At 40.7% G+C, this 18,335-nt stretch overlaps 1 protein-coding gene across 8 annotated transcripts in view; it reads right to left on the bottom strand.

Moving 5' to 3' along the window:
* Positions 1 to 18,335, bottom strand: part of ehbp1 (EH domain binding protein 1) — a 147,587-nt gene that overhangs the window by 12,685 nt on the left and 116,567 nt on the right. Inside the window, exons 23-24 of one of the 8 annotated variants that reach the window (XM_032540862.1) lie at positions 11,236 to 11,243; positions 7,353 to 7,388 (exon numbers count right to left, since the gene is read on the bottom strand). The exons of the other annotated variants lie outside the window; for them this stretch is intronic. Of the exons in view, the coding sequence (XP_032396753.1) occupies positions 7,368 to 7,388; positions 11,236 to 11,243 (29 nt within the window). The 3' untranslated portion in view covers positions 7,353 to 7,367. Of the gene's footprint in view, positions 1 to 7,352; positions 7,389 to 11,235; positions 11,244 to 18,335 lie in introns of those variants that run through there. 8 annotated transcript variants of the gene reach the window in all.

The following is an 18,335-nucleotide window of genomic DNA, read 5'->3' as shown; positions in this document are numbered from 1 at the left end:
GGACCACTAAGGTCTATATAAAAGCATCCAAAAAGCACCATGTCATGGGACCTTTAATTAGCTTTGTATCAACTCATTTGGCAATGGCTTTAACGTAACGGACGTTCATTTATATCAAAAAGGTTACGCACTAAAGTTTTAAACAGGCTTGTCTTTTGAAATGTGATATGTTGACAAGCATTTAAATGCTGGTTTGCTATCATTAAGACAAAACATTTAAGTACATATTTGAATTTGCATCTAATGTATGTAGCTAATGTGACAGGATTGGGATTTTAAATGTATTAACATGTTGTCCCACAAACACTTATAAAATCTAAAACTTATTTTTTACATTTTACTTTTTTACTTTTCCAGATTAATATAAAATTGGAGTAAATTACCAGATGGGCAGCAGAATAAATACCAGTTTTTAGATGTAGACCTGTGTCAGTGCTTTGGGTTCAGTATGTGTGTTAAACACGACATGCAGATAATTATAAAATACAATTTAATTCAAATGATTTTTGTTTTGCTATTCATTTGTATTTTGCATTTTTTTTCTCTGTCATTTTGTAAATAAACTCTGCTGTGGTCAGTTCAGTGAGCACTGTTTATGTCTAGAATTGGGATATACGCTTTGTGGCACTGGAGGCCATTTAAACAGCAACAGCAGCATTAATCTGACACTCAGTACATCTGTGAAGAGAAGGAATGGATGAAAACACAGGACGCCAGATGAAAGATCGTCTTAAGGCTTATGTTATTATCTCTCGCTGTTTTTTTCCTCTTCCTTTCTCAAGAGGAGGGTTTAATAGCTGGGAAGCTACGACAGGCATCATAACAGAATTAACATTAAAAGAAGACATTTCATACCACTTATTTATTAATTGGGGGCTCAATGAATAATAAAAAAGGCACCGGTGCGCTGTATAATGGAAGAAAAACAAGTATGCCAAGTTTAGATTTTTTCATTCTTTTCTATATAGAAAGCATTCCGGCGATTGTTTCTTCAACTTGTTTTTCAAATGTTTTTTGCACTCCTTTTTTCTGATGGATTCAAACATCAGTGCTGCACTGTTTTAAGCTCATTCTACTTATGCTTTTATTGGAAGACTATACATTTAAAAACAATAAGTTAGGTGCTTTATGGGGATCTAAACACTGATCATAATCTCTGCATAATCCTGCTCAGGACAGGAGAAAACCAGTCAAACACACACACCACTGCTCATTGCAGAGGAGAGGGAGTATTGGGACGATGCGTCATTGACGACAAAAGGCAGGCGTGTGGATGTGTGCACGGACACCGGCGCGTGTGTGGACATTTGTGATACTCTGAGCCAACAGATGTATGTAATTTCATTTAGGAGGTTGGACCGGGGAGGGAGGGGGGAGAGAGAGAGAGAGAAAAAAAAAAGAATGAGCGAATGAAAGAAAGCTTCAGGATTTAGCAGAATCGGGGACTTGTGGATTACTGTAGTCAACTTTGAAATGGACGACACTCGGAGGGGGGATAAAGCCGGCGCTGACAGGTCATTGTGCTGCCTCGAAGTCAAATAAAACAAGCAAATAATAATGGCAAATATTAAGCTCCTGTGACATTGTGGCAAGGCAGGCTGGAAGACGAGGGGGGATTATAAAGCTATATCCCCCACCGCTAGCCAGGGAGCAGCTACCAGCCAACAACCAGCCACATTTTATGAAAGGAGGGAGGGGAGGCGCAGAGAGGGAGAGAAAGAAAATGAGGAGAGGAAGGAGAAAAAGGCAGGGAGGTCAGAGGAAAGGTATGGGAGGTAGGATAGGAGGGAAAAAAGGGAAGAAGGAAGGAGAAAAGGAGAGACGAGGAAGGGATGAACAGAGGGGAAAATGGTGAATGTGGACGCAACTGGAGGGAGGGAAGAAGGGAATAAGGGCAAGCAGGTGAGCGATTTCAAAGCCAAGAAAGAAAGGAGGGAATGGAGGGATGCAGGGAGGACGAGTGGCGACAGCTGCTCAGCATCCTCCTCCCTTCACTCAACCTCTCTAGAGTTGAACTCTGACCTCCAGATACTACCTGACTTAAAGAGACAGTGTGTCTGCAGTTTTTTCCCAAACCGAGTCACATTTACTTACGTCTAATGTTTATGTTTGGGGATAAAAGTCATTCAAATCCATTCAAATAAATAAATCAATATAAGGCTCATCTGGAAATGATAAAAGAAAGAAAGATAGTGGAGAACTTCACAATACATTTAGGGGAGTGGCATTCAAAAAACACTTATCTATTTAATACCTACCCAAGTTCTTCCCTGCTGTATTTAATATCAACAGTGACTGCTATCTTTACCAACAATGCACCAAACTATTATTTTCATTAATTTTTATGAATCACTTCTTTTTTCTGTTACTTAGTTTGTAAAATGTCATACATAGCCATCTTAATTTTAGAGAGCACAAGGGCAAAATTTCCAATTGTTTGTTTTGTCCAAAACCCAAATATGTTCAAATTACAAGCAGAAAATCCTAACCAATGTGAAGCTGGAACCAGAAAACAGTTGTCATTTAAAAAAAAAAAAAATTGTTTAAACAATAAGTCGATTATCACAATTGCTTTCTGTTCTAATAAATCAATCAATCATTTTAGCACTAATGTTAACACATTGTAATCAGTGCCATAGCTTAACTGCATGTTACTTAAAGTGACCAGGGAAATTAAAGGTACATTAAAAAAAGCATTTAAAAGCAATGGTTGTTTCAGTTTTATGTATAAACAGAAAATTATTGAATTCAAGCTGTACTTAAATACATTAAGGCTCTAATGCAGGGTTGGGGGGTTTGATTGCCTCTGGCACAACTCCTTTTCTAAAAATGTATCCTCTCGTCACTGTACTGAGTGTGTACACCAAATGGCATATGTTAAGAGTGACAAGAACAGAGAAAAAACTGGTGAACGTTGTGTTGTATGAAGACAAATGGTGTAAATATCCCTGGCAAACACCACTGACACTGTGTCTGTGAATCTAGCCTTGGCTCTGGGAAGCTGTGGATCCATGCTGGCTCTCAGGGGGCCATCTTGGATCAAAGCATCTGGCGGTTTGGCAGGTTGCATTCTAGGTCTTGCTGCTTGCCTTACACACCATTTCTCAGTGCTCAACACAGAGCAGGGCAGAGCAAAAAACAAGCCAAAACCTACTGAGACTGCAGCAATAAATTTGGCATTGGTACAATGTTTGATCAGGACATCAAAGGATTAGTGAAATATGTCTGATGGAGATACACAGGGTTTCCCTACCTACAGGAAACTATCATCATTAATATCATGTTTGGTGTTACCTCAGCTATCACTGTGGCTGTGATGGTGAGAAACACAGAAGATACAATCAACTCAGACACCTATACACACACACACAGCCAAGATACAACTGATACACACATCCCAACAACCTCTCTATCTGATTGTCTGTCTCCCTCTTCTCTTGTTTCACCCTCTCTGTCTCACAAACACAACTGGGATACAATGATACGAACTGTCGTGTGTAGAGGGGGACTGTTATCCTTAAGGAATGAAGAAAGGCTGGTTACCAAGGGTCAATGTCTGTACTTTGTATGCATCCTTATTAGACACAGAGAGAGTTAGAAAAAAGAAGGAAACAGAGAGAAGGAGAGACAGGGTGAAAAGACAGCATGAGCCTCTATAGCCAAATAAGATTAAGATAGCTATCTTGGCCACTGTTCCATTCAGTGTAGATAGGAATAATGAAACCCACCCTGAGGTGGTCAAATTGCTGTTGCTGCTCCTGCTGGTGGCCTGTGCCGGTTTTTAATTAAGTCTGTAATGCTACTATGCTAGGTCTCACTAAATGAAGTCAAGGGGTAGTTTTAGTGAGTAAATACTCTTTTAAAAGGACTCTTTTCATTTGCTAAGACACCCAAAGCTGCCAAGCATACAAGTAGTACAAGTAGCTAGTTTTTTTTTGTATAATGTATTGGGAAATCTGTCGAGCGGGTAGGCAAGGTGACTCCTTGGGGGTTCTCAGAGTTAGTGAAAAAGGAGCCGACAAATTATTTAAAAAATATATTCTTTTTCCAAAAATTTAAATGTCTGAAAATATACTGTACATTAATAAGAATCCAACATTAATAGCAACGATAATTTGGCCTTTTGTATTTGTGGAAAAAAAAGTATTACTGAGGTATGGTAGCCACTATGACAGCCATACAGTTAATCTTAAAGATTCACTGTGCCTTCCACATGTTTGTTTAATGTTAGGAAATGATGTCCTTTGATTGCCCATTTATTTTGATCCATTAGGCCAAGTTTAATACGCAACTCAATTGTATACAATACATACAGTAGGGGGTCCCTACTCAGTCTCAGCTAAGGGGTCCCTGGCCTAAAAAACATGGAAGACTCCTGCTTTAAAGGGTTTGACAGTCTCTTGGTTCATCTGTCCTGAACGTGCACACACTTCATTGTTGCTTGGTGACTAAAGCAGCCATAAATAGGTGCAATGTTGCACTAAAACGGCAATTAATGATGGTTTACATAATCAATTTGTTGTCAATTATTTGTTTAATTGAACTTTTCATGTATGAAATGTCAGAAAGTGGTGAAAAATGCCTCTTACAGGTTCCTAGAGGTCAAGGTGACATCTTTAAATTGCTTGTTTTGTCTGAGCAACAGTACATAACCCACATGCATTCAATTTATAATTTTTTTTAAACAGCGAAAAGAAGAAAACATTCGAGATGCTGGAAATAGCAAATGATTGGCATTTCTGTTAATAAATCACTTAAATAATTAACTCATTATAAAAAATAGTTCAATTAATTTTCTGTCATTCAACTAATAGATACATTGACTAATTGCTTGAGTGAATTAGTCAATTCTGGGGGCAACGCATGGGTCAATACTTTGACCTTCTAGTTACGGGATAACCTTTTGACCATTAGGCCATCAGGCCACTTACAAACTACAGCTACTTGTTTTAACATTACGTAATCATTACATTATATTCTGTGAGGTACAAGCAGGAAATCCTTCACTTGTCTTCACTAGAGAAACTTCCCGTTGCTTTGAAATGCAGAGCTTGGGTAACAGGAAAAATGAATGAGACAGAAAGAGAAAAACATTAAAAGCTGTGATCACAGCGCGTTCATCTAATTTCTTATCCCACCATTTTGCCGTTTAATCCAATAGCTGCTAATCCAATTTGTCTATTCGATATGTAAAAAGGCAGGGAGGAGGAGAAAGAAAGAGAGGAGGGGGGAAAGGGAGGACATATAGCTGAACATCTCTTCTGTGTCCAAGTCACTTTCTGAATTGCTGTTTATTTTAGGGACGAGCCGCACTTGTGTCTCTCCCATCGTTCTCTCCATCTGACCATCAAGCCCGCCTGATATCAGTGGGGATCAGGAAAGAAGAAAGCCAAAGACGCATGAAAGGAAAAGTGAAAAAGGAAGAAAAAGAACAGGATGAACATTGTTTCGTGTGATTAGGAAAGAGCTCGTTAAAAGGCTGTCACTGCAGTGATGTGAATATGCATGACAGGGGCCGGCCTAATCAGAGAGGTCTGTGGCGAGCCCCGGAGGGGAGTAATTGTGCGTATGTAGCCTTCTGAAGACTTGATTTAATTAATGTGAGTAGAGGAGTGTCTTGTTATGAAGGATACACAGGGAAGCTGAAAGTCTCTCTTGCAAGCAAGAAATTCAGCTTAAGCCACACAGCATAATCTAAAGCCTGCAGTAATTTAGGAGATTTAGGAGAGGACATTTCCAGTTGAGGAAAAATCTGTCAAAACAAATTTTACGTAAAGTTAATAATCAGTTTTGACAGTGTACTCCCTTCACTCTTTTCTTCACCCTTCTTCTGATGTTACAGTTTAAAGCAGAATCACATTTCTCAAAAGCTCTTATTCAGAGCGACACACACTAAGTGCACTGAGTTGCGGCGGCAATTTCCAATTCTGCATTCTGCAAACTCTTGTTATAACTGTAGGAATCAACCCCCTCCCACCTCAAATACCCCAATGTCATCTACATTTCACATGTGATTCCTCCTGCTCTTTCCTCCTCTATTCGGCTCTCTGCTGGAGTGGTGCTGAGGGCTATTTTTTCCGGGGAGGCTTGTTCGAGGCCTTTTTAGCTGCCCTCAATGGCACAATGGTCGCAGCATATAGAGCAGATTCCTGCTTTATTGAACCTGTGTATAATGTCTGGTGAATGGAACACATTAACCGATTCACACTCACCTCTTTGCCTTCCCCAGATAGAAAAGGGGGGAAAAGTAAAATAAGAAAGAGAAAAAAGAAAACCCTTCTCTCACACTGAGGCACAATGACTGCCTTTTCCACCAGTGTCATTTGTCAACCACTGCTTGCTTTACAGCTTACAAAAGAAGTGGAGGTAGGGGAGAGAAGCAGGCATGGCAGAGGGTCTTTTCCATAACGATAAGTGGGCTGCATAATTATTTGTTTCTAATTATAAAGTGTATTTAATATTGGAGGCATATCTTTCACTCAGTATAATGACAATGGAAAAGAACCTGCTTTACATGCAGAGCTTCTGAATTAATTATGTAAGATCTTGTATAATGATTTTAGTTTCCATAATCAAAAATCACATAAAGTCAGCCTGTGTCAAATGTTAAAAAATGTAAGTACATATAAAATGTCAAGTTAAAAAAACAACAACACTGAAACCAATAAGGGTTAGAAATTTACACCTGCTGATGTGTTAGTAGTTAATCAAAAAGAAGTAATTTGTCCTGGGATAAAAAAGGCTCACCCGCCACAATGACCAATAACTATGATGCGGTCACGTTGGAAACCAGTTAACCAGTATAAATGCATCATGAGAGAGTGTTTACTCTCAATATCAATGAAACAAAGATACACATAAAAAAGATTGAGTAACATGGATTGGGTAATGTGTTTAATTACTGCAATGGCTGGTAAATACAGTATCACTCTCTTCTACAAATACATTTATTAAATAAAATAAAATGGGAATGAACACTTATCTCATAATATGTTTCGCTATTATTTTTAATAAAACCGCAATCTCAAAAGATATTTGCTATTGTATATAGGTAGCATATAGGCTTTCCCAAGGAACAGGATGGTCAAAAGAGCGACACATTATCATGACTGGTGCTTGGTAAAATCTCAAAAGTAAGTACCATTACAATTTTAGCTTTTCTCGTGCAGCCCTAATCATGAGCACTGTTTCAAAGGGAGATGAACTATGGATGGTAGGATTGCCAAAGCCTTTTTTAATGAGCAGGAGAGTGTACATATGCAGTGCCTATCATGTCACTGTTTGAACATTTGTGTTCAGAGACTATGTTAAACACAGACGATAGGTTTGTCCTCCTAATATGTCTCCTCCTCTCATCCTCCTCTCTCTTAAACACACACGCCTCCTTGCTCACCTCTGCTAACTTCCCATGTACACACACACATACACACCTTGGGCAAACAAGTTTGACCTCAGAGCTAACCGTAGGCCAACCTCCAGACACCTCTCTCTCCCTCCAACTTGGACAAACAGAGTTCACATAATAGACTAACTCTGGAGATGAATGATTGCGCGGGCGGCGGCGCCACCACACACACACACACACACACACACACACACACACACACACACACACACATGCTTGTACAGAGGGGTGGAGAGTGTGCTAGCGTAAGAGAAGTAATTTATGCAGCTTTCTTTCTATTTACTGTAGCTCTTCTTTTTAACCTTTCTCTACCCTATCTTTTGAATTATTAAAATCAAATGTGTGTTCATGAGTAAGGATTTGATTCTTTAATTGAGTATTGACTGAAATGAGGTCAGATTAGACCAAAACCACTGCAATTTCTGGAGTATTTTTATGTTTGTCTAGCAAAACCAGCCAAGCTGCGACAATCACACAAATACAATCCATCCCCCTTCTCAACTCGACCCCCACATCTCCTACCCTCCCTCCCTCTCCCCACTCCATCAAATTGTGTTTTTGCTACAAATCAATAAACATTATCAGAGAGTGGCAGACTATGGGCTGGTGGAGGCAGCATCTGTCTGTTAAAGCCCAGACCGCCCTGTCTCTATCACAGTCTGGGTGAGAAGGCCAGGAGGAAACAGAAAGACACACACACAAGAATGGTTGACAACACAAACGCACACACAAACATAAAAACACATTTAACAGGAACTTATTGTGAACTTAAGATGGAAGCCGAATATATAAAGGCACACATAGACATGTTCAATGAACAAACAGCAAGTCTTTGATGCATATACAGTCCTACAGGGTACATTTTCTCATATCCATACACACTGAAACAATCAAATTGAGCAGAGTGGAAAGGGGAAAAAAAACAGTGTTTAACAAGAATCCGACCAGTACAGCACAGGCTGTTTTGACCATGACATTCAACGTCAATAAGAAATTAAAAGAAGAAAAAAAAAACAGTGACTTTAAACACTCCTTAACCCATTAGGCCGCTGTATCACTGCTCTATGCTTGTCAGCTCGCTTTAGTTTCAGAAATCCCCGCTCTCTCCAACGCTCTACAAGAACCATTTAACTGAGCCCTAAATAACATGATTTTCAACCTGTCCCCACTTAGCTTGGGGCTGGTAAAAGGAAAATCAGGGGGCCTGCCGTACAATTTCTCAATTACCTTTCTCATTACTGTCACCCATGTTCATTACTACTATTATCATCCTTCCCTTTTCTGTTGCACCCCCCCCACTTTAGGCCAGCTTAGGCTGTCGTGTTGGATGAAGAGAAGGAGAGCGGCAGAATCAAGAGCTTTTTGCAAGGCCAGAGCACTTCAGGTAATTAATATAGCGAGAGGGGGCAAAGAAGAGGAGACAGAGAATATGTGAGTGTTTGTACGCCTGTGTGTGTTTTTGCTGAAATGCCTGATTGGGGAGCTCACCTGCCGATACCCCCTAAAAGGTATTTCATTAGTGAGCCTTTTTACCATACAAGCAGAGGAACAAAGCCTTGGTTGCGCCTGTCTCCACTCCAACTCAACGGGGCCCTCCAGGAGGCCTGTATCTGTGTGTGGAGGAGCAGAGAGGATAGGCTACCCCCGTTCATAATCTCATGACAAAAGGCAAAAGGCATCATCCTATAAACAGTATGATCTTCACCCGCTGATGCTAGCTCCTTTCCACAGGGGGCTCTTTTTTATTATTAAGGTGAGTGGGTGATCAGAGCAGGAAAGGCGGCCAGCGCCTTCTTATTAGCCCTGGGACAAGAGTAGGTATAGAGGGGGAGAGGAGAGACCCCATGCTGTGGTCCTGCTTGGTTCCTTTTCTGTTCTTCAGAATGTAAACCGTTGCTTGGACATTTGGGGTCTACAAGGCTTCAGTGATACAACACAAAGTAGGAGAGATTCTTAAATTAAACACCTCAACACCACTGGTGATGCCCAATGGGAAAACATCTTCTGCAGTTTGTTTGAGCTCAGATATACAGTATGATTACATTAATATACTGAACGTGCTGATAAATTCACTCACATTTCTCTGCTGCTTGTTTATAACTAAAGAATCTGTGGAGTACACTACAATATGTTGCCTATGTGCTACCAGGAAGTAAGGAAGAAGTGAAAGTTAAGGAAAGAGACTTGAAGAATTTATAATGGTGCGTTGAAAGGAAATGTATTAAGCTTGGTATCCCAAAGTATCATTGCTAAAAAAAAGAGGGTGCATTTGAGAGAGAGAGAGAGAGAGAGAGAGAGAGAGAGAGAGAGAGAGAAAGAGAGAGAGAGATTAGTCAGTTTGTCTGTTAGAGGGTTTTGTCTTCTGCTCAGTGGGGGTGCTTGCCTCTAGCCTCAGGTTACACAGGGGAATTGTGGGGGAAAAAGTAGCCTGAGCGGTGCGTTCCATTTAGCTCGGAACTCGGAAGCCCGAGCTGGGAACGACGTCACCCCCCAGTTGAATGTGTTCCATTTACAAGTTGGAGTTTTCCATTTTGGGATTAACTCTAGCCAGGTTAGCCATTGTTAGCAATACAAGTTGATAACAACGAATTACGCTGTTTTTTTATGCATGCAAACACTATGGAAACATGTCCACATATAGAAGTCCAACAGGACTGTGTGTATGTCTGATTTGGTGAGACACAAAAATAAAACAGAAGTGCTAATAAATGAAAGTATGTTACCACAGCTTTCACAACTGCACGGGGCAGCCATGTTGGATTTCGATGTAGGTGAACTCGGAAATTTAAGGTCATGGGGCATGTTTCTGTCTTTGACCTCGGTAAAATCCGACTTCTGAGTACAAATGGAATGCACTGTGTTTTTGAATAACAGCACTGGGCTTGGTTTTAAAAAGTGCTGAAGAATCATCTCAATAAATATGAATGCAATGTATTATATTTCTTCCTTAAATGCTACTTTTGTTTTATCATTTTATTCTTATTTAAACATTTGAATACCTGTTTCCATATACACCATGTACCATATATTTAATGTGTGTGTAGCGCAGTGTAATGTATTTCATTGTAAAATCCTGTATCGACAATAAAGCTGAAGCTCTAACTTCTATTCTTCTTGATTCATAAATAAGTTCTTCTTCGGTGAGAACACACTCCTACTACCCCTTACCCCTTTGTTAGCGTGCAGTATCTTACATGACGACTTTATATGCTGTGCGACCACCTATTACTGCACAACGCACAAATTCACTCACTTGCATAAAAGTCCAAATTTAGCTAATTTAGTGTGATAGAAAGAACTTTGAGGGACCTTTAAAAGGTATGTCAAAGTACAGATATTGAAGAGATACACTCCCTCCAAATCCACCTGCTTATAACCTGAGACACACACGCACACACACAATCATCGACGTCCTCCTCCACTCTCCTCGGTAGCCCAGTAAAAAGCTTGTGATGACCTGGGTGTGTAGCTTATTAACCTCCCCATCAGTTCTTATCAGCCAATGAATAGCCCAGTCATCTGCCCCTCCTCCTGAATCTAAGGGTGAAAATGTTCTCCTCAAGTCAGGGCTATAATTCAATCCACACACACACACACACACACACACACACACACACACACACACACACACACACACACACACACACACACACACACACACACACACACACACACACACACGGAAGGGGATCAGTGGTAACATTTTGTCAACCTTGGTCCTGGTGGGCTTCCAAGACTCACGTGGATCAGATGTTACTGACATTATCAACAATTGGAGGAAACAACAGAAGAAGTGTACATGGTGTGTGTGTGTTTTCACTTGTGTGTACTTGTGTGCCTGCCTGCTGCTTGTATGTGTGTGTGTGAGGGCCAGAATAAATTAATGGCTGATTTCTCCCCTTGCTTTGATGGCATTAAGAGCCCTCTTCTTCTCAATGTGCCGCGTTAAATGCTTTTCTCTCCCTCTCTTTTTCCCTCCGTCGCTCCCTTCTTTTTTTTGACAAGCAGGGCCACCCAGCTCAAAGCAACCGATGCAAAACGCTGGAGTAATCCCCCCCCTCCATGCACCCACCACCGCCACCCCTCCCGCTATCTTTAGTCTTTGACACAGTAGCCATTATCTGTGGGATTTAGTTAAACCAAACCTTCATGTATTTGTTAGGCCCTGGGTTCGTTTTCTCCTCTGACTGCTCTGCTTGAGTGTGGCCGGGCTGGGGGGAGCCACTTTTTTTTTTTTTTACATAATCAGTATAGCTAGCAGGAGACAAATGAAGAGGGGGTCTACAATGCCATCTAGCTGGATTTTGCTCAGAACGTTAAATATCTTAAAGGTTTGAACTTTGCAACCTTGTTAGTTTTGACTGCTGCAAAACACTAAACTGAGAAAAGTTTAAACGTTTTTGCTTTAATGATAAAGCAAAAACCATCATTTTCACTGCCCTGATTAAATCAACCAAATACAATGAAAAAAAATAAATGTTATGGTGTATTCGTTCTGTCTTAGCACCACAGTAGTGAACGCATCATGTCATAAATATGGACCAGGAAAACCAGGTCAACCAGTTGACATTGTGAATCTCTTACTGATCTTAATTTGATCTCATTAGTGGTATCAATAAAGAGCCTGAATACCATTAAATTAAACTGGGAAAACCTACAACCAATGACCTTTAAACCAGATCATCAGTCAAAACAAATGCATTGGCCATACTGTAATTAAACACCACATTAAAGAAAATGCCACACATTGATGTGTTAGATGAATATTGCAATTTATCATTATATATCATACCAGTTCTTACCTGCTACAGACAGCGACAAAGAGAGGGAAAAGTCTGTCTTACAAATAAAATATTCAGCCTTTCTTTATGCCCAGATTGTTCCATTCATTTGTATAAAACAATGTTAAACACTGAGACCTTCTCTGCCACATACAGCTATCAAGCTAAAAGCAGTGTTATGGAATCACTGTTCAAATGTGTGGATAAGCTGTGGCTCGGTGGGGCTAAGCTAAGGTTAAGCCAGGTGGTTTAGCTCCCTGAGTATGTGTTTACACACACACTGAGGTGTGAACAATTTGGGGATTTTAGAGGGGCGGAGAAACACGAGTTGATTTAGTGCTAGTGTAAACCTTAGTACCTGTTGATAGTGTTAATTGAGATAGCTTAACACAAACATCAGCACAAATCCGTAGGGTTTCTGGTGCAGGCCAGGAGTCAGATTTCACATGCTTTAAGGGAATACACATCAATAAAGTAGGTCTAGGTATCAAATACTTTTTTGGTAAAAAACTTGTTCAACTAATTTTGGAATAAGATAATTCACGATTGAAATCAAAATGGTGTAGACTTCGGACAAGAACAATGGCTTACTTTATTAAATATAATCTCAAGTACTGTTTTGGTATTGGTACAGAAACAGTTTTACTAGTATACAAGCTTCACTCCCTCATTGAGCTTTAAACACGACCCCACACACATTTTATTTGTAAAGGAGTGAGAAAAAAAGAGGGTAGAGAAATTAAAAAAGTGTGAGTGAGTATGTGAGAGAGAGCAGTAATAACCCCCAGTGGAGGACCCCCCCCCCCCCCCCCCCCCCCCACCTGCTGACAGACAGCTGCAATCTTTTTAGCATAAGTGGCTCCGCCTGCTCCATTAGCAAAGAAGAAGGAGGGAGAGTGTGTGCGTGCGCGCTTGCATGTGTGCGTGTGAAAGGAGGAGGGGAGAGCTCAACCCCCCCACCCCACCCCCCGGGGTAGATGTTAGAACAAATTTGAGGGGTGTCATATTACACGCCTTTTGACAAGAGGCAGAGGGGAGGTAAATGATGAATTTGCTTGATGAATTAATGTGTGGACCAGTATGGCTCTGCTAACAACATTAGTCATCCTTCTTATATCTCAGTGCTGCGATTCACTAGTTTCCCCCCCTTGTCTCTCTCTGTTACACAATCACTGCATCCTTTCCTTATTCATCTTTACTCCCCATCTGTTTCTCCTTCCTCTCTCGGAGCTTTGCTTAGGGGCAAGAGCCTCAGTCCTCCCCTTTACAACATCCATAAAATATATTTTGGGGAAAAACCTCAAATCTTTCAAGGTATAAAGAAGAACTGAGTCTTTGGTTTGTTTAATATACTCTATTATTTACACTGTCCCTAACGTGTCAAATAAATCCTTTCAATCTGGAATAGCATTTCATTAAAACTGACAGCAAACATCAGGCTGTTACTGCCAGTGGCCCTGACTCAAGCTTTGATTCAATACACAAATGCAAAATTGCTGTGTTTAAATAGATATTTAAATGGAAATGTATTGGGAAAGACAGCTGTTGGTATTTGTAGCCTGGAGTGCTCATTACAATGGGAAATGGGGAGGAGTGTGTATGGGGGGGAGGGGGTGGGGGTGATGACAGCAGTAGCATGGCGAGCAGCTGTGTTAGCAAGTGAATGGTGTAATTACTGGCCAAACCTCTGTCATTAACCTGCATTGTCGAGTGCCACCACATCCGTTACCATAAGAATGCCTTGATTAATTGACTGCAAGGTTGAAATTCAATTATGTTGTTCGTTCGCAGTTTGCTAACTAAATAACAATCAATTACCTAAAAAAGAAACTACTAAATAATAGATATCCCTAGTGTATCAGAGCTACACAAACAGTTTATCATCATTATTTTAACTGCCAGTTTCCTAAGAGATAGATGCAAGATAAAGTTTTAATTCCCAAACGTAGAGGTGGAGCAAAACATGACAGCTTCATGACAATTCAAACAAATTAACCCTTAAAACTGATATGAAAGATGCTTTTCAGCTTTCAGCACAAAAATAAGATAATCAAAGAACAATGAAAAAAAGTGTTTTATTTTTCTGGCAATTTAATTATGTGTTTTACTGTGCTGCTTAAGAGTGTTTAGCTGACTATGCAGTATATGCCCTATTTGTGTGTGTGTGTGTGTGTGTGTGTGTGTGTGTGTGTGTGTGAATGAAAATATGTGTTTGTTAATGTATAACTTTTGTATGTGTGTGTATCCGGTGTTAGTATGCGTGTGTCTGAGACGATGTGTTTGGCAGCTTGCAGCATGGTTTGTTGGACCGGCTGCTGCATGGGGTCTCAGGCAGAGAGGCGGCTGATGAAAGCATTGGCGGGATGCTCCAATAAAGAGCAGATTATCATAAGCGGCCATTGTCCACCTCCCAATTCATTCCAACAACCCTCCCAACTTACTCACCCCAATGCTGAAAATGTTAATCGGCCCTATCGCTGGCAGGCTGAGGGAAGGGGGAGCGCCTGGCCCGGTCTGTATTACTTTAACTGATTTAGATGAAGCGTGCTAAAGAGTAACAAAACATAAAAGCAGTGAGAAAATCATCAGGGAGGAAGAAAGTGAATAAATAATGAATAAAGTGAAAAGAAAGATAAGGGACAAAAATGAAGACAAATAAGTAGTTAAACAAATTTAACTTGCACATCTCTGGGATGTGGCGAGCAGCTACACCCCCTATCCCCCCATCCGAAAAAACTCCCTCCCTCCCTTTCTCCCGTTGACTCCATCCACCCAGCTCGTTTTATCTGAAGATTCTCAGACAATGCCTAGAGGATCCCATTCCCTAATCTTCCTAAAAATCCCCCTTTCATCCCCACTGTTAAAGAATGTATGAAAGGCTGACACCGAGCTGAAGAAAAGAAGGGGGAGAGAAAAAAAGAGGAGAGAAGCCGTTCACATCTGGGAGTGAGGGTGGTGTCACTGGACTGGACTGGGAGGTGCGGGTGGGGGGAAACAGAAAGCTAGGGGAGGCAGGAGCTCAGCATTGGTCGCTTGTGCAGAGTCCTTGCAAGTTGACTAATTAAATTGTTTTGCTGCTCAAACATTCAAATGGCCAAGGAGATTAAGGGCATGAGCGGGAATGGGGGTGTGTGTGTGTGTGTGTGTGTGTGTGTGTGTGTGTGTGTGTGTGTGCGGGTGTGTGTGTGTGTGTGTGTGTGTGTGGGGGGGGGTTAATCTGTGTTCTGACCCAGTTGAACCTTAGAGTCACACACATATTTTCACACAAAACAAAAAGCTCAAATCCTTTGTTTTGTTCCCTCAAAGGCAAGAAAAGGCAATGGGTTTTAAAGGAATGATCCCTAGATTTATTTTCTTCCCCCATAGGGAAGAGAGGTGCATTTGCTCCTGAAGTGAATTCAAGATGACCACAAACACATTCCACTGTGGTCTAATACAAACCCATTTGATTGAAAGTGAGTACTCTTTTCGTAACCCTGACAACAACAACAAGAAAATGACCAAAGGCTTCAAAAAAAGAAACATCTTCTTTTGGCTGTTTCTATATCAGTTGCCATGAGCTTAGCTTACAAATCGGGTCTGTGATTATGGATAAACAACAGACGCAATCTCTCTGCTTAACAATTTAAATCACAATTCAAGCAGTGGACAAGCCTTCAGCGTAGCCCGTGTTTATTTTCAAGTCTACCTTTATTGGGATATTCAGAAGGAGAGGCATGGTTGAAGCTTAATGTTACTTGATTCCTTTTCAAAAGGGCACAGAATAACTTTTCTTTATTCACCAAAACAAACCCAGAAGAAACAAGTTGTAGCACCTGAAAAACAAAGTGAACGCTGATTAAAGCAAACACCAAAACCTCTCTCCCTCCATCTTTCAGTCTATGAACTGGGGAGGGTATTATAGTCTAAACACTTTTTCTTCTGTCAGTGCTGAAAGATTAGACTGGTTATCCCATTAAAGTTGGTAAAATGCCATTCTTGTGTCTTTAAGCTCTCGTATAGGAGGTCAAGATGAGTCTGCCTGCGCTTACAAGGCGGGCACGGATGTAATCTGCCCAAAGTTACAATAATTAATGTTAAGCTTCTTCAGCAATACGTTTGTGAAAGAACTGCCTCTGATAATATACTTAAAGCTGCACAGGCTGTTTGTGTTGCTGCAACAAGGCAAGGCAGGGCTTGATGTGCATGCGCATATGTGAGAATGTGCGTGTGAGTCCCTATGCCACTCACGTAGCCCAGCTTAAATCTTTAGTCAAACTATAAGATGTCGCTGCCACAATGTGGATTAGGACGACAGGCATGGGAAAAAGAGTGAGAGGGCGGCTCACTTGCTAAGGAAATATAACCGTAACACACAATGATGCCTGCACCACATTATCATTATTGTTAGGACTACACTGAGGATCTGAGGGAAATATGAACACCTTACCAGTCTGGCAAACAGCTTAAAAATAAAGAAAATAAATTTAAAAGCAATCGTGTAGATTCCAGTTTCAAAATATATGAGTCATATTTCTACAACTGTTATAAGGGCAGTTGTAAATATGTCATAGTAGCAATTTAAAATCATTTATATTCTGATAATGGCATATAAAACTAAAACAATAACATTAATCAAAATGTGCCTGCAGGCCGCAGTCTGGAGGACTGTGATTTAGAGCTACAGGTTGACGTTTAAACGGCTCTGCAATCCTCCACACAATCACACACCAAGTCACGGCCAGCAGCCCGTTCCAATGTGACGGCATTGACAGTCCGTTCTGTCCCTTTCTCAGATACTGAGGGGGATAGGCTGCATGTGTAAAGTACATTAAGCTCTTGCTGGATCCCTCCTTGTGCCATTCTCCTCTCGTCGACTCGCAGACACAAAAGCAGATTAAAGGAGCGCGTGCCATAAAAACCCTGTGTCAATCTTATCGGCTTCGAGTGCAATTTTTAAACATATGTTAATCTGGGAGAGCTAAAACTCATTCTCTACTCTGTCTGCTTGTTTATCTCTTATCAAATGCACAGTAGGTGAGAGGCAGCTTTGCGGTGCAGCTAAGTGCCATTATTTGGATAATTGCGTCCATTGTTGCAGGTTATATAGCCATTTGAAATGGGAGGTGTGTGTAAATAGGTGCAGGGGCCAGGTAGGGGGTGGTTGAGATACATTCAAACAGGGGCCAGGGGATTTTAAGCGAAGGCTACAAGATGCATTTGAATGCTTGTTCATACCGCAAGCTGAATTTTCAATAAGGAGTGTTTGATATATTTTTCTGTGTAACAATACCTTTAGAAAACTAACAATGCCAAGGTCAGAAGCCTTGCATGCATCGGTAGTAACACAATAACGATGAATGGTATCTTAATTCTGATAAAAATTAGCATAGTAATAAAACATATTAAAGACGCCATCAAAAGCTCAAGCTTTTTAATCCAAGCAAGCCGTAGAGCACTGTGTATAAATGATGACCGTTCAAAAAGTTGAATGCGTATAGCTTTAAAGACAGCCATGCATATTCTAGTGTGTGCAGTATATGTAATAAAAACACAAGTTCTGTTGAAATGCACTAATATTCTTCTCATATAATCAATAAAGTTGTATAAATATTTGGTCTGTTGCAGGAGGGGAACATTCTCCTAATGTGTGAAGGACAGTGCTCCCAGTGGTGCAAGAATAACAAGTTCATTAGTCGAGGGGGGCGCCGCAGGAATTCAAATTCCCCCCCGACCCAAACCTGGACTCTGATTGGCTGGCTGCATCGGCATGGCGAGACTCATTAGAGCCCAGCAGTAATTAAGAGTTGTTAGAAAGTGAATTCTCCAACCGCAGATTAGAAAATTAAACTATTTACTGATTACATATTAATAGAAGACAACAATGGTGCTTGCCATAAGCTTGGAAGGCAACCAAGGAATAAATCTGTGTACTTAATTACCATAAACAATGGGGGCATAGAAATAGAGTTTTATGCACACTCCCTCCTGTAATGTGTCTGATATCAGAAGACACTTGACAATTCTTGTTCAATTATCTCTATTATTTAATGTGCTGTGAACTGCCTCTGAGTAAATAAATTAACCACCCCAATTACTTTGATTCATCTGGGGAGGGCCACAGCGTAATAGAAAATGCTGCAGAAAGCTGCATTGTGCCCAAATCGGGG

Source organism: Etheostoma spectabile, chromosome 17, assembly GCF_008692095.1.
Source record: "Etheostoma spectabile isolate EspeVRDwgs_2016 chromosome 17, UIUC_Espe_1.0, whole genome shotgun sequence".
In the NCBI taxonomy this organism is placed as follows: domain Eukaryota; kingdom Metazoa; phylum Chordata; class Actinopteri; order Perciformes; family Percidae; genus Etheostoma; species Etheostoma spectabile.
This window is presented reverse-complemented; position numbering and strand designations above follow the sequence as displayed.